This window comes from Thamnophis elegans, chromosome Z, assembly GCF_009769535.1.
Source record: "Thamnophis elegans isolate rThaEle1 chromosome Z, rThaEle1.pri, whole genome shotgun sequence".
Taxonomy (NCBI): Eukaryota; Metazoa; Chordata; class Lepidosauria; order Squamata; family Colubridae; genus Thamnophis; species Thamnophis elegans.
Genome location: NC_045558.1, coordinates 1,939,290 through 1,954,265, shown reverse-complemented (window position 1 = coordinate 1,954,265; position 14,976 = coordinate 1,939,290). Strand labels below are relative to the sequence as shown.

General features: G+C 44.8%; 1 protein-coding gene across 1 annotated transcript in view; it reads right to left on the bottom strand.

The window, feature by feature from the left end:
* Positions 1-13,229, bottom strand: part of SCAP (SREBF chaperone) — a 29,432-nt gene extending 16,203 nt beyond the window's left edge. The window contains 9 exon segments of the mRNA XM_032238163.1: positions 1,421-1,519; positions 2,423-2,517; positions 3,560-3,613; positions 3,616-3,671; positions 5,997-6,123; positions 7,156-7,209; positions 7,212-7,327; positions 11,975-12,078; positions 13,014-13,229. Coding sequence (XP_032094054.1) covers positions 1,421-1,519; positions 2,423-2,517; positions 3,560-3,613; positions 3,616-3,671; positions 5,997-6,123; positions 7,156-7,209; positions 7,212-7,327; positions 11,975-12,078; positions 13,014-13,145 — 837 coding nt within the window. The 5' untranslated portion in view covers positions 13,146-13,229.
* Positions 13,230-14,976: the final 1,747 nt, after the last annotated feature.

Below are 14,976 nucleotides of genomic sequence, written 5' to 3'. Positions count from 1 at the left end.
TTACAGAATACGAACTGGAAGGGACCTTGGAGGTCTTCTAGTCTAACGCCCTGCTCAAGCAGGAACCCTACAACCATTTTCAGACACTGGCTGTCCAGTCTCCTCTTAAAAGCCTCCATTGATGGAGCAACCACAACTTCTGGTGGCAAGCTGTTCCGCTGGTCAATTCCTTCCCCGTTAGGAAACTTATCCTTAATTCTAGGTTGGATCGTAATAAGTTTCCTCCATTGCTTCTTGCCTTGCCTTCCGGTGCTTTAGACAATAAGAGGAATCCCCTCTTATTGGAAGATGCCCCTCCCCCCCAATCCTTCTTTCTATTAAACTAGGCATGCCCAGTTCCTGCAACCGTTCTTCATATGTTTTAGCCTCCAGTCCCCTAATCCTCTTTCTTGCTCTTCTCTGCACTCTTTCCAGAGTCTCCACATCTTTTCTACATCGTGGAGACCAAAACTGGATGCAGGATTCCAAGTGTGGCCTTACCAAGGCTTTGTAAAGTGGTATTAACCCTTCACGTGATCTTAATCAAAGATTCTTTATTACATTTCAGTTTCATTTATACAATCACTTAAATACTGTGCAGTTAAAAAAAAAAGAAGCAATAAACAACTCATAACACTTCTATCCTACATACACCCTTCCTTCTACCCCTCCAACTTTCATTTCTCTTTTCCAACAATCCCCTCTTCTACTTCCCCTCCCCCTCAGCCATTCCTTTCTCCCCTTCCCACCATCTCACCCTCCTTACATTCCCTTCTCACTCCCTCTTAATTCCCCCCTCTTCTTCCCTCTACACCTCGCTTCGGTGTATTTCTAGTATTCATTGGTCTATTTGTTTTGTACTAAAACAAAATAAAAATAAAAGGAAAAGAAAAGAAGAAAAAAAAGAAAAAAAAAAGCAACAGTATCCAAGTGCATTCATTGTTCTGAAAATTGAGTCTATATTTCCACCCTCCCCCCCCCCACCCCCTGAACCCCCCTCCCTGACCCCCTTCCGACTTCCCAGGTCCCATGCCCGGCATCGTTCTTTATCAAGCAAATAGATTAGAAGTTACAAAATAATAAAAAATAATAAAAATAAAGAACAAAAAAGAAAAGAATAATAAAAGAAAAGAAAAGGGGGGGGGGGGAACCCCCCCCCAAGAAGAGAAGTCAATATACTCTCTAACATTAAACTCAGCTTACCAAGGCTTTGTAAAGTGGTATTAACCCTTCACGTGATCTTGATTCTATTACTGTTTATGTAGCCTAGAACTGTGTTGGCTTTTTTGGCAGAAGCTGCACATGGCTGGCTCCTATTTAAACGGTTGTCCACTAGGACTCCAAGATCCTTCTCTAAGACCTAATATCACTCGGATATGTCCTCTTGGGCCCTCAAGAGATCTCCAAAAACTCTAAAGACTTTCCAGTTTGGGGATTTTACCTCCATCCGACGGATATCGATGGAGAGGACGGTGGTGAAGAAGAACATCTGGAGGAAGAAGTCGGAGACCAGGCCCACCACAGCGAAAAGGCAGAATTCCTGGAAAGGACGAGAGAGAGATGGAGATGAGACCAAGAAGGTTTTATTTTGGGAGGGGGAGAGAGAGAAAAATTTAATTTAATTTAATAGATTTATAGGCATCCCAATCCCGGAGGACTCCCGAGGCTTACACAGAACAAGAAAAGAAAAAACAGACAAAATAAAATAAAAATAAAAGATTAAAATATCTCCAACACGCATACATTCAAATTGGGGCTGGACCCTACATAATAAGGTCAACAGCCCCAGGCCTGCCGAACAGCCAGAATGAAGAGAAAGAGAGAGAAAGGAGAGGGAGAGAGGGAAGAGAGACAGAAGAGAGAGGGAGAGAAAAAGAGGGAATGAGAGAGAAAGAGAATGAGAGAAAGAGAGAGAAGGGAATGGGAGAGAGGGGGGAAAGAGAGAGAGAGAAAGGAAAGAGGAAAGAAAGAAAGAAAGAAAGAAAGAAAGACAGACAGACAGACACCCCCACCAACCCAGCCATAATAAATAGAGGACAGAGTCTTCCTGAAGGAAAGTTCTGGAAAATTGGCTTTTCCATGAGTTGGGCGAGGATGGTAGAGGAGGGAGTCTCTAAACTTGGCAACTTTAAGACTTGTGGACTTCAATGCCAAGTATGACTGGCTGAGGAATTCTTGGCATTGAACTCTACAAATCATAAGATTCCAAGGTTGGAGACCCCTGTGGAATCCGTCCGTGAGAGACCGAATGCAGGGCTGATGAGCTCTGTTTGAGCTGTTGGGTCGAATGTTATCAGGATTAAGAGAATGAGGCTTACGTGATTTATTTACAGGTAACAGGTGCTCCTCGAAAGCTTGTTTGGAACTTGGAACGGTCGCTAAATGGTCGTAAGCCAAGGATCATCTGTACTTCAGAAGAAACCCCCAGAGCCCCTCCCAGTACCTGGATGGCCGGGACAAAGGTGAAATAGCCAATCAGGATGATCCCCAACTCGGTGCCCATGTTCTTCATGATGGACCAGCTCTCGTTGCTCAAACCTGGAATGAAAGTGGTGAGGACAAGGCCAGTGAAGCCAACAAACAGGAGCAGCTACACCAGCGGGAATGTGAACGTAATTTAACCGGAAGGAGCTCTTTTCAGAATAAACTAGAAACTTTTTACAATACAGGTAGTCCTCGACTTGCAACAGTCTGTTTTGTGACCGTTCAAAGTTATAACGGCACGGAAAAAGTGACATGATCATTTTTCACACTTTACAGCCATTGAAGCATCCCCATGGTCACGTAATCAAAATTCAGACGCTTGGAAACAGTTTCATATTTATGACGGTCACAGTGTTCTGGGAAGAAGGTGCGGTGCACCGGCCTAGGGATAGAGCTGTCGCCTCACAATGAGGAGGGCTGTGGGTTCGATCCTAGTTAGAAGCAGTTATTTCTCTCTCGGGTACACTGAGAATGTATATTTGCTGAAAAACTCTGCACTGGTGACAGGAAGGGCATCCAGCCATTAAAATACTCCGCTAGCTCCATTCAGTGTCCAGACTCCACCCCTCAAAGGATGATGGGATTGTTAAAAGAAGACAACGGGTTCTGGGGTTATGTGATCCCCTTTTGTGATCGTCTGACAAGTGACGTCAGTGGGGAACCAAGATCCAGCTAACAGTGTGCGAATAAATTAACCCCTGCCATGATCCCCCTGAGCACTGGGGCAAGGAAGGTCATGAAATGGGGGCAAAACTCACTGAACGACCATCTCGCTTAGCAGCGGAAATTTTGGGTTCAATGGTGGCCATTAAGTCGAGGACTAGATGTACAAAAAAGCCCACTCAATGATATCCAGCATCTAAGAAAGATCAAACGCCTCTTCTCTAATAAGGAATTTTTTTTAAAAAAACAACCTTGGCAACTCTAAAATGTCTGGACTTCAATTCCCAGAATCCCCCAACCAGCGTTGACCTGAGGAATCTCAGGGAACAGGTTCTGCCAACTAGGATCGGCAGAGCCAGCCTATCACAGCCCAGATCTCAACAGCTTTTTTCTGGGATGACAACCCCCCCCCAAAGGTTACTCTTTTACACACCTTGTGCGATGCGCAGTTTCACTTCCAGGTCAACTGGTGTGGAGACGACTGATTGGTGAGAACCAGCACGTTCTCGATGCCGATCACAACCACCAGGTACGGGAAAATCTCCCTAGAAGAAAAAGGGAAACGGAAGCTGAACCGAACATTGAATTCGGAGCAACCTGGGAGGAGAAAGGAATTACTTGACGTTGATATGTGTATATACCACAAAGCCCAGAAGGTGGCAAGGAAAACAGGTTGTGAAGAGAATGCGTACCATCCCAGACAATCCCGCAGATGCTGCTCAAACATTGCTTATAAGCTATGACCTGAATTACCAGTAATTTTTTCTGCCGTCCTCACCACTCTCGCACCACCTCAAATAGCAATAGCAACCACTTCAATAGACCACTTCACAGTGCTTTCCAGCCCTCTATGAGCGGTTTACAGAGTCAGCATATTGCCCCCAATAATTTGGGTCATTTTACCGACCTCGGAAAGGATGGAAGGCCAAGTCAACCTTGAGGCTGGTGAGACTTGAACTGCCAAATTGCAGTCAGCTGGAAGTCAGCAGAAGTAGTGTGCAGTACTGCTTTCTAACCACTGTGCCACCACGGCTCTAAAGAAAGTAACTACCTATACATATACATACACATGTTTTCTCCCTCCCTCCCTCCGTGTGTGTGTGTGTGTGTAGAGAGAGGGACAGGGAGGGAGGGAGGGAAGGAGGGAAAGAGAGAGAGCATGTTTCCCTGAAAATACAACCTATCCCAAAAGTAAGTCCTTGCCTGATTTTTACACATGCGCCTAATATGAGTCCTACCCCGAAAATAAGCTCGAATTAAGACCCCAGCCACTCCAGGGTGCACGGGTAAAAATTAAGCTGGGGTAGGGATGAGGGGCTGGAGCTGCCCAACTACTACTAGTTGCAGCCAGGCCCCGTTAACCACATTCCAACTTGCCCTGTGGTCCCATTTCTTCTGCAGCCATCAAGGCCTTCCTGAAGGTCTCTGCAACCAATAACAGAGCTCTGTTACTGGCTACAGAGGTCTTCAGGAAAGCTTTGCTGGCCACAGAAGATGACCATGAAGGCCTGACTTTGAAAAGGAGGCCAGGAGCGATGCACAAGTGAATTAGTCAGTGGCCATCATTCCCCCCACACTCCGAAAATATGGACACCATAAAACCCCCATCCAGAGGATAACAAGGAGGATGTGAAGAGGATGTGCAGCGTCCCAGACCATCCTACGGATCCTAATCAAGCATGGTTTATATGCTATATCCTGGATAGAAGGAAGTAAATTGCCAATGGTATTTTCTGCTGTCCTCACCACTTTCTGCGCTGCCTTTCCTGTCCCAAGCAGGAATGCTTCCAAACCGGACAGTAATGCAATATGACAGGATGCTCTCGATTGTCCCTCTAGAGAAAGTGGTAAGGACAGGAGGAGGAAGATGTAATTTTCTCATGCAATGCAGAAATCCAGGTGCTGCTGTGCCCACTTCACCAGTGTCTTGGCCGCGGTGAGCTACCAAGCTAACCTACTGGTTTAGCTGCACACTCAGAAATGTGGTGCTGCTAACCACCTCCACAGGTGAATCATTAATACAGAGGTGTATTCATGCCTTTTCTGAAATCAACAACAATCTCTTTCCTTTTCCTAGGTTTAAAACGAGGCTGTTTTTGTTACACCCGTTCAGCAAACCCTCCGCCTCCTTGCAGTTCCCCAAGCCGGCTGGGGAATTCTGGGAGTTGAAGTCCCCAAGTCTTAAAGCTGCCAAGTTTGGACACCCCTGAGCTAAAGGGAGAACTATCCGCTGAAGAGACATGGCTTGGATCCCCTCACGCCTGAAGCCATGCGCCACTGCCGTTCGGTTGCCGCTTTGCCCCCATGCCGGAAGCCCCTCCTCCCCTGCACCTGAAACTGCCACACCTGCCATTCAGCTACTACACCTTCCCCACAGCCTCTGCAACCTCCTATCACCCATTGCACACTGGCAGGTGCCACCCAATTGGATATCGGCTAATTGTCCCATCCAGCTAAAGGCGCGGGGCAAACAGTGGGTCCGCATAGAGCCAGAGGCGAAGGGCGAGGAAATCTGGTTGCAAATGAGCTGAGGTAGGAGATTGGAGGTGCCGCTAGGGGTGGAAGCCTGAAAGTCCTAGACCCTCCTCTTTCTCCTCTTTGCAAAACTTCTAGCACTGATGATGTTGCCTACTAGGGTCATAAAAAGTCTACAAGAACACAAGCAAGCTCAGGGAGCACCAAGGACCCGACAAGATTTCAACTGCAAGGAGAACTTCCTTGGAGTCTGGCTCCGAGAAGGCGCAATGGGGCTGAAGGACTAAGAAGATGGTCATCAGGACTCTGTCCGAAGAAAGATTGCTCAACCGAGGACCCGCTGATGGTTTCTGGCTCGCCGCGGTTCAGCCTGTAAGTCCCGTTTGGCAACTTACCCTCCGTTGAGCGTCGGCGTGAGGCCGAACAACGTGCACAGCCCAACGGACATCAGGAGGGAGCTGAGCACTGTCACAACAGCTGCCAAAGCCAGGCCCCACTTGGATTTCACCATGTCGATCTTTCCTGAGGAAGCAAGGCCCATTAGTCTTTTGAGTGAGACAGACAGAGAAAGAGGCAGCACCCGCGCGGACTTTGTTCCAGATCTGGGAGGAAGAAACAGGAGCTGTAGACCACAGGTGTTAAACTGGATCACGTGATGCATTGAGGGGGATCGTGACGTTTCTTCCCATTGAGGAGCCGGGATGGGTGTGGCCTGTGTGTGAGTTATCCGGCCTGCAGGCCACCAGTTTGACAGGCCTGTAAGTCAAAGACTAACCGTACAGGAAGCCATTTGATGGATTGCTTTAGCTTTATCCTAGAGAGAAAGTACTCGACTTATGACCAGAATTGAGACCAGCGCCCACTTGATTCCCTTTTGCGACATTGTGACAAGCCAAGTCAATGGGGGAGCCGGATTTAAGGGATTAAAGCCCATCTTGCTAATTGAGCCCCCCAGGGTGTCAGGTTTCCAAAGAATGCCCTAATTAATTCATGAGTCTCAGGCCAAACTTCAAAAGAAACCTAGTCATTCATTAGGAACATTTATTTTGGCAAGACCTTTTAGCAGTCATATCTGAGCCTCATTTGAATTGTAGCTGAACTTTACCCCGTTCCTCCCCTCCCTCAGTCTGTGTCATAAATCACATTCCCCAATGAGGTGCAACCCTCCCAAGTCTGCTGCGGTAATCTGAGATCCAACTCTATCCGAAAGTATGCGTGGAATGCACTCCTCCTCCTCTTTCTTCACCATGACAACTTTAGGAGTTAACACAGGGATTCAGTTAACAACCATGGTAAGAAAGGTCGTAAAATGAGACAAAACTCAGTGAACAAATTTCATTTGTTCCACTGTGATCGTAAATCAAGGACCAACTGTACACGAAGTTGTTTGATGGCTTGCTTTAGCTAACAACTACGCAGGAAAAAGATTGTCAAAGGAGGTGAAACATGTCTCACTCAGTGATGGAAAATCTGCGGTTCAATTGCGGTTGTGAGTCAAGGACTGCCAGTCCCGAACAAGTGAAGCGGCTCATTTACTCATTCGCTCAAACTTACGGGTGGAGAAGTAGATGTAAGCAAAGAGGATGACGTAGGTGGTAACGAGAGGATGAGTTCGGCGACACCGATTTCTTCCTTGAAATGGACATGGACCATCTGGTCTTCCCGAAGGCTACTGTTGGCGCTGGGGTGGAGCAGCTTGAGCCGCGAACGGAGGCTGGAGAGGAACCTGTCCAGGAGCACAAAAAAAGAGGTCCCATCATCCACAAGGCATCTGGGGGAGGGGGAGCTTAAAGGAACTTCCCCAGGTGGGAAGAAAAAAGCAATTCACTTTTTTCCCAGAGAGATGAAAGGAAGGAGACGGCGAGCTTAATGCAGCAGTGTTTCTCAACATGTTGCCTACTTTCAATAGCGACACCCATATATGCATGCTACAAACACACACACACACACACACACACACGGTTTCCCTGAAAACAAGACCTACCCCCAAAATAATCCCAGTTGAGATTGTCAGACAGACACATTTTAGTAGTATTTCCTCAAAAATAAGACCTAACCAGAAAATAAGCCATAATGCATCTAATGGGTCAAAATTAATATCAGACATGGTCTTATTTTCGGGGAAACACAAGTATCTACCCACAGCCATACATATTTATATACATATCCTCCCTGTCCCTCTCTCTCCACACATAAATATTAATCCTTGTCCATTTTGAATACCTAGCAGAAAAAGGGAAAGTGAGCATTCACAAAGTTAATGCTAGATGGAGCAAAATTGTGACCGAATCTGGAATGTTCGTGGAATCTGTACCATGAAGCCCCCTCCCAAAAGGTAAAAAGGGAAACAGGTCGTGAAGAGGAGGTGTAGCGTCCCAGACCATGCTGCGGAATCCACTCGAGCAACACTTCTATGCCATATCCTGGACAGAAGGAAGTGAACTTCCAATAAACTTTTCTGCTCTCCTCACCACTCTCTGTACCGTCTTCCTGCCCAGAAGCAATAATGCTTCCAAACCAGACAGTTATGCAATATGACACGATGCTCTAGTTTCGTCCCTCTATAGAAAGTGGTAAGGACAGGGCTTTCGGGGCAGGACCTTGCTGATGGCGGCAGCTTAACGAGCTGCCCCCGGGTTCCTGGCTGCGTTATCTGCCTAAATACCTGGTAGATAAACTCATTCTTCAGGCAAAGAAGATGAGAGAGAGATCCAGCTGGCAGAGCTTTTCTTTGAAGTTTGCAGTTTTTTTTTTTTGCTGCAAACGGAAGGGGGGGCCTACCGAAGGCTGAATCACACCTCCGAGCCAGGAACTTCTGCCGTAACCACTACGGTGCAAAGTAAGGAACCCCGCTTAGGACAATTTTTGATATATTTGAGATTAATACAAGCAGAGTCCGTACCCGAGAACCTTATCTGTCCCCCCTTTTTTTAAATTTTTTTAAAAAAGAAAGAGCTTTCTTTGTGCATCGGGTTTCTAAAAAATAAGCTCCTAAAATGGCAGATGCCACATTCTTAACTGTCCCGACAGAGAGAAAGATCAAAGGAACAGCCAGATAGCATTCTCTGACTAATCAGTTTTGTTTCTCTGAAGAGCTACCAAGATTTTTTTTCTTATCAACTTTTAAAGCTGTAAAAGCCTCCTTGTTAATATAGAGACATTCTAAACAGAGATGAATATGAACTGTTTCATTACAATGCTAATCTTTTGAAACTTGCTTTGTTACAATGCTCTTTTCCTGAAACCTTTGAAAACTTCTAAGAACAAATAAAATACTTTCTTCTCTCGCAAGCTACACAACGGGCCAGCAGAGTTTGAATAATTGTTGAATAATTGTTTGAAGAAAAGAATAATGGCATCAAAGTCGGGGAGACGTCCTTTTAGAAATACACCTCACGCAATTGGCACAAAGTTGCAGCTTTCACCCTCTACGCCCCCTACTGGAGATTTGCTAACGAAAGAATTTTTTTTTGAGACTCTTAGAGAATTAGAGAGGAGATAAAGAAACTTAATGCAGACTTCTATGATAAGCTTGTACTAGGATTGCCAAAACAAAGGACGATATGGTGGGACTTGTAACTGTATTGACAGAATATGTTGCTGGAATGGAAGATAAGCTAGAGGTTCTTGATGAAGCCAACACTAACTTGACATCCAAAATTGAAGTGGTGCAACAAAAGTTGAAAACGCAGAAAAACAAATTGTTATGATACACTATAAACAGATGGAGTTTGCATTAAGAGTCAGGGGGCTGCGTGAAAACGAACAGGAGAACTTGAAGCAGATTTTCTCAGAGGCCTATAATCATCTGGTGGGAAGACCGGGGATCAACTTTGACTGGCAGATCGAAAAAATTATCGCATTAACTCTTGGGCGGCAAAACAGAGACAACTTCCTCGAGATGTAATTATATGTTTTACTACAAGAGAGTCTAGAAATGTGATACTACAAGAGTCTTATAATACCAGGCTACAAATTGGCAGACAGGACTTGATTGTCTTGAAAGAAATACCACCCCAAATGCTAAGAGCCAGGAGAGATTAGGCTTTTCTAGTGGAAGAACACAGAAACTGTCAGATACAGTATACATGGGATGTGCCATTTGGTATTATAATTACATTTGATAAGCAAAACTATCGTCTCAACTCTGTATGGGAAGCCCCGAGATTTCTATCACAAGACCCTGAAGGTGGTACACCCTGAACCATCTGGAGCTGGAGAAAGACTACGAGAAGGACAAAATAAACAGCAAATCACACAACTACCAGACAGAAGCACCATTTCCTCCTTCCGGAAGGGCAAGGGACCAGAGAACAAGGACCTAGCCATACGACTACCTGACGAATGGGAAAACAAGGCAGATTGCAACAACCTCAATAATCATCGGCCATGATCAAGGAGTTATGTCCTGAACTCTTTACAGAAGAGAAAGAAAATATTTTACTATCTCAAACAGTTCAAGAACAATATAACCTTGTCTGCAAGAAATTCATATTAAATTAACTGATCCAAAATATCTGTTCAACCTCGAATTTGGTCAATATTTTGTGACCTCTGCTACGCAAAAGAAAAATGGTATAGTTGTATACTTAAAAAAGACATTAAGGCTGAGTGAACTGAAGCAGATCCCTTTGGAAGATATATCGCATTAGACCTAATTCTAGAAGGGAAAAAGACTTGATGGACAATTTTGAATTTTATACAATCACTAATGACTTATCTTCTAGGGTGAAGAAGACAAAGATTGCGGCGAGGGTTCTCTTGGATCATAACCCCAGTCTGGACGGAATTGGGAAGGGTAGTGCAGACAAGAAGGTCTTGGAGGTCGAATGGGAGTTTATTTTGATATGAAAAGTATATTAATGATTGTAAAAAATTGCTATCTGAATACTTTGTTCTGAATATGAATAAGGGTATATTCAGGGAATTTGTAGAGATGTAAGTAAAGCCATATATGAGAGGAGTACTGATGAATATTTAAAAAAAAAATATAGACATAAACAAGGGCCAAAATGAAAAGAGGTTGGAAGAGGATACCAAAAGAAAAATTTGAAATGTATCCAAATTGTGTTATAGAGGAAGGAGGCACAAGGGGACAAAATTAAGGGTTTAGAAATAGACAGATACTTAGATAAAGAGATAAGGCTCCTAGCTAGAGAAGAGTACAGGCAAAGCTGAATCAACAAATAACTTCTGGGGAAATCCTGCAGGTAATCAAACAATGAAGATTAGGAACAATGTAAACTGCTTAAAGTTTGTGTAATGGTAAGAAGCTGAGTTCAACGCAGAGATTTTACTGACTTTTTTTCTTCTCTTTCTTTTTTCTTTTCCTTTTTTTTCTTTATTATTATTATTTTTTTAATTTTCTTGGTTTTAATACATTTTAGACTGTGTTGTTTGATAAAAAGCTATACCGTGTATGGGCTCTGGGAAGTTGGGAGGGGGGGAGGGGGGGTCATAGGGGGGAGGGGGGAAATATAGTATGTGCCAGATTTAAAGTAACATGATTGCACTTGTATACTGTTGCTTTTTTAATTTTAGTGTAAAAATAAGAAACTGAATATATCGATAGATAGTAGAAATACACCGAAGGGAGGAGCAGAGGGAAAGAAGAGGGAGGGGTAGAGAGGGGTGGGAGAGAGGATCGGAAGGAGAGTGAGAGTGGAAGGGAGGGAGTGTATTGGGAGAAAGAGTGATAGAGGGGGAGGGGAAGTAGGAGAGGGGAATGTTGGAGGGGAGAAGAAAGTGGAAAGTTAGGGGGGAGGGAGAAGAAAGGGTGTATGGAGGGTTGAAGTGGTATATTGGTTTGTATTTTGGGGAGTCATTTTGACAAGGATGGCTGTGTTATTGCCCAAGTTATATGGCCCCAATCATGCACAGTAATATATGTGACTGTATGAAATGAAAATGAAAAAAGAAAATAAAACATTTGACTACTAGAAAGTGGTAAGGACAGAGGAAGGAAGATGGATAGATATTAAAAATATTACAGTTGCAACTCAAGGACTACCTGTACTTATAATTTGCCATAGTACACCACTGATTTGCTTAAAACCGCACGATTCACTGAACGACCACCGCAAAAATGGTCATAAAGTCATAACAGTTACCCATTTTGTGTCAGAAGGTACATACCATGATGGGCAGGCTTCATTGCAGTCGTAACTAGAAACCAGTTGCATTGCTAGAGTAAAGGCCAACTTAGATGGGCTGTTGCTGATCCATCCAGGGACAAATTCTCCAAAATATGGAGTTAAGGATCTTAACAGAAAGCCACATGAGAGGTGGAGGCATCTCTAGAGAACATCACAAAGAAGACCCCCAGCTGCCCAAAAGTTTCTCCAGTGTATTTCAATCTCGGAAAGCAACTCACCTGGCGTCATAGTGACGAAGACCCAAAGTGATGGCATAGATGACCACTCGCTTCGGTTGTAGAGACTCACCCACTGTACTTTCCCGGGACACCAAACAGGAGATCTGAAGACACCAGGAGAAGAACAGGAGGTGAGTGGAAAGGACACCTACCCCAAGCGATGAACAAGGGGGGTACAAATACCCATCTTGAAGGACGCGATTGGGGACCTGGAAAAACCACTCAATTGGGAGATCCTGGTGCATGCTCATTGACATCCCTAAGTCAGTGGGATCCCAGTGTTTCTCAACCTCTACATATTTAAGATGGGTGGATTTCAACTGGCTTGGCTGGTTGGGGGAATGCTGGGTGTGAGGTCCATTGAACATGAAGTAGCGGAGGTTGAGAGAACTGGTTGCTCCTGACATTGACTGGAATTTCTGCAAGGACCTCCAAATTTGGCAAGACTTGTGGACTTCAGCTCCCAGAATTCCTCAGGCAGAATGGCTCTTTTCCTTTCTTCTCCTCTTCCTTCCCTCCCTCTTCCCTTATCCTCTCTTCCCTCTCAGTTCTCCTTTCTTTTCTTCTTCATTCTTTCTTTACCGTTCTTCCCTTCCTCTTGTTCTTTCTTCCCTCCCTTTCTTCTCTTCCTCTTTCCTCTTTCCTTCTTCTATCCATTTCCACCATTTCTTCTCTTCCTTCTAATCTTCTTTAATTATTTCCTTTCTCCCTCCCTCTCTTTCCTTCTCTCCTTCCCTCCCTCCCTTTCTTTCTCCTCTTCCCCTCCCTCCTTTCTTCCTGTCTCTCCCTCCCTCCTTCCTCCCTATAGGTGGCTGAGGAATTCTGGGAGGTTGAAGTCCATCCATCTTAATGTTGGCAAGATTGGGAATCACAGATCCACCAGTCTTTCACACCTCAACGCAGCCTTGGCTGAAGACCCCACAAGATGACCAGCCCCCACTTCCCCTTCTCTTCTCAAGGGAGGACTTCGACTCCAGCATCCTGGAGCGGAGCCACGATGGCCGCTCACATCCTTCTGGTTCAGGGGCTCCACCCGTACCCTTTGGGGTGGCCGACGTCTGCAGAGTTTTGGGTTCGTGCTGGTGGATGGTTTTAATAATATCGGGGTCGGCGCCAAAATGTTCCTGGTCGTTCTGCCAGAATTTTGCTGGGGAAAGGAGGAGGCAACCATGTTCCGGCAGAAGCCCCGAAGTTTCTTCAAGCTGGGCAAGAGATCCGTCACCTTGAAGGCAGATGTCGTCCAAACTTTTAATCTGGGAACTTGGCGGCAAAGAGAAGAAGGGAGGAAGGCGCCAATGTCAACCGAGCAAGGATTTGTTATCACTATCGACAGCAAGAATACGCTACACACAAACACGGAAGGATGGAGCGGTATGGTGGCCTAGAGGTGGAGCTCACAATCAGGAGGCTGTGAGTTCGATCCTAGACGGAGGCTGATATTTCTCTCTCTGGCCACAATGAGAATGTTATCTGCTGGACATAACTCCGCATTGGCAACAGGAAGGGCATCTGGCCACTAAACACTCTGCTCCATTCAGTTGCTCCAACTCCATCCCCCAAGGGATTACGGGGTCATTAAACTATAAGTAACAACCACAAAAATGGAAGGGGGCTTTGATTCCCACAACTTGATGGAATGATGGCTAAATTGATTGCTTTGATTAAAGGAAATAATACAATTAATTTTTTCTCTATGTGGAAACAACTTCTGGACTTTATGCTTGAGGTGAGGGGGAAAAATGTGTTCTACCGATTATAGAATTTCGTGGTTTATAGAAGTGACTGTTATATATTATTATATAAATGTTTAAAAACTTGAGGTTTCCTGTGACTACAAAATCTTCGATATATGACCCACCATGCAGCCCAAAATTTATGTTGTTAAGTGAGACATTGTCCCGTTTTTACGACCTTTCTTGCCATGGTTGTTAAGTCAATCCCTACAGAGATTAATTTAGCAACACAGTTGTTGTTAAACGACTCTGGCTTTTCCCTGTTGACTTTGCTTATTACAAAAGGGGATCGTGTCACCCCCGGACACTGCGACCGTCATTAATACAATCAGTGCCAAGCATCTGGATCTGGATCACCTGACTGTGGGGATACCACGACAGCTGTGTGAAAAACGGTCATTTTGTTGCGTTTTTTGCATTTCATAGTTTAAGTTGAATTAAAATCACCAGGACCGGATGGATTACACCCCAGGGTTCTGAAGGAACTGGCAGACGAGATCTCAGAACCACTGAACTTTTATCTTTCAGAGATCCTGGAGCCCCGGGGAACTGCCAGAGGACGGGAAAGAGCTGATGTGGTTCCCATCTTCAAAAAAGGAAAAAAAAAACAGATCCATGAAACCACAGACCTATCAGCCTGACCTCAATACCAGGGAAGATTCTGGAAAGATAATCAAGCAATGAATTAGCGAACACCTAGAAGTATCAAAGTAATAGCCAAAAGCCAACATGGGTTTGTCAAAAACAGATCATGCCAGACTAATCTTATTGCGTTCTTTGACAAGGTGACAAATTAGTGGACCAGAGGAATGCCACCAATATAATTTACTTGGACTTCAGTAAGGCATTTGATAAGGTAGACCGTAACCTACTACTAGATAAAGTAAAGAATGTGGGTTGGACAGCATCCACCACCAGATGGATTCGTAACGGGCTGACCAACCACACTCAACGTGTATTCCTCAATGGAACTGCATCTTCATGGAGGGAGGTATGCAGTGGGGGACCCCAAGGCTCTGTTTTGGGCCCAGACTCTCAACATCTTCATCCATGATTTGGATGAGGGGATAAATGGGAACTCATCAAATTTGCAGATGACACCAAGCTGGCAGGAATAGCGCCACTCCAGAAGACTTAAGGCTTAAGATACAGAAGGATCTTGACAAACTTGAACATTGGGCACTATCTAATAAAATGAAATTCAATGGTGAAAAGAGTCAGGTTCTACATTGAGGCAAGAAGAACGAAATGCACAGGTACGGTATAGGT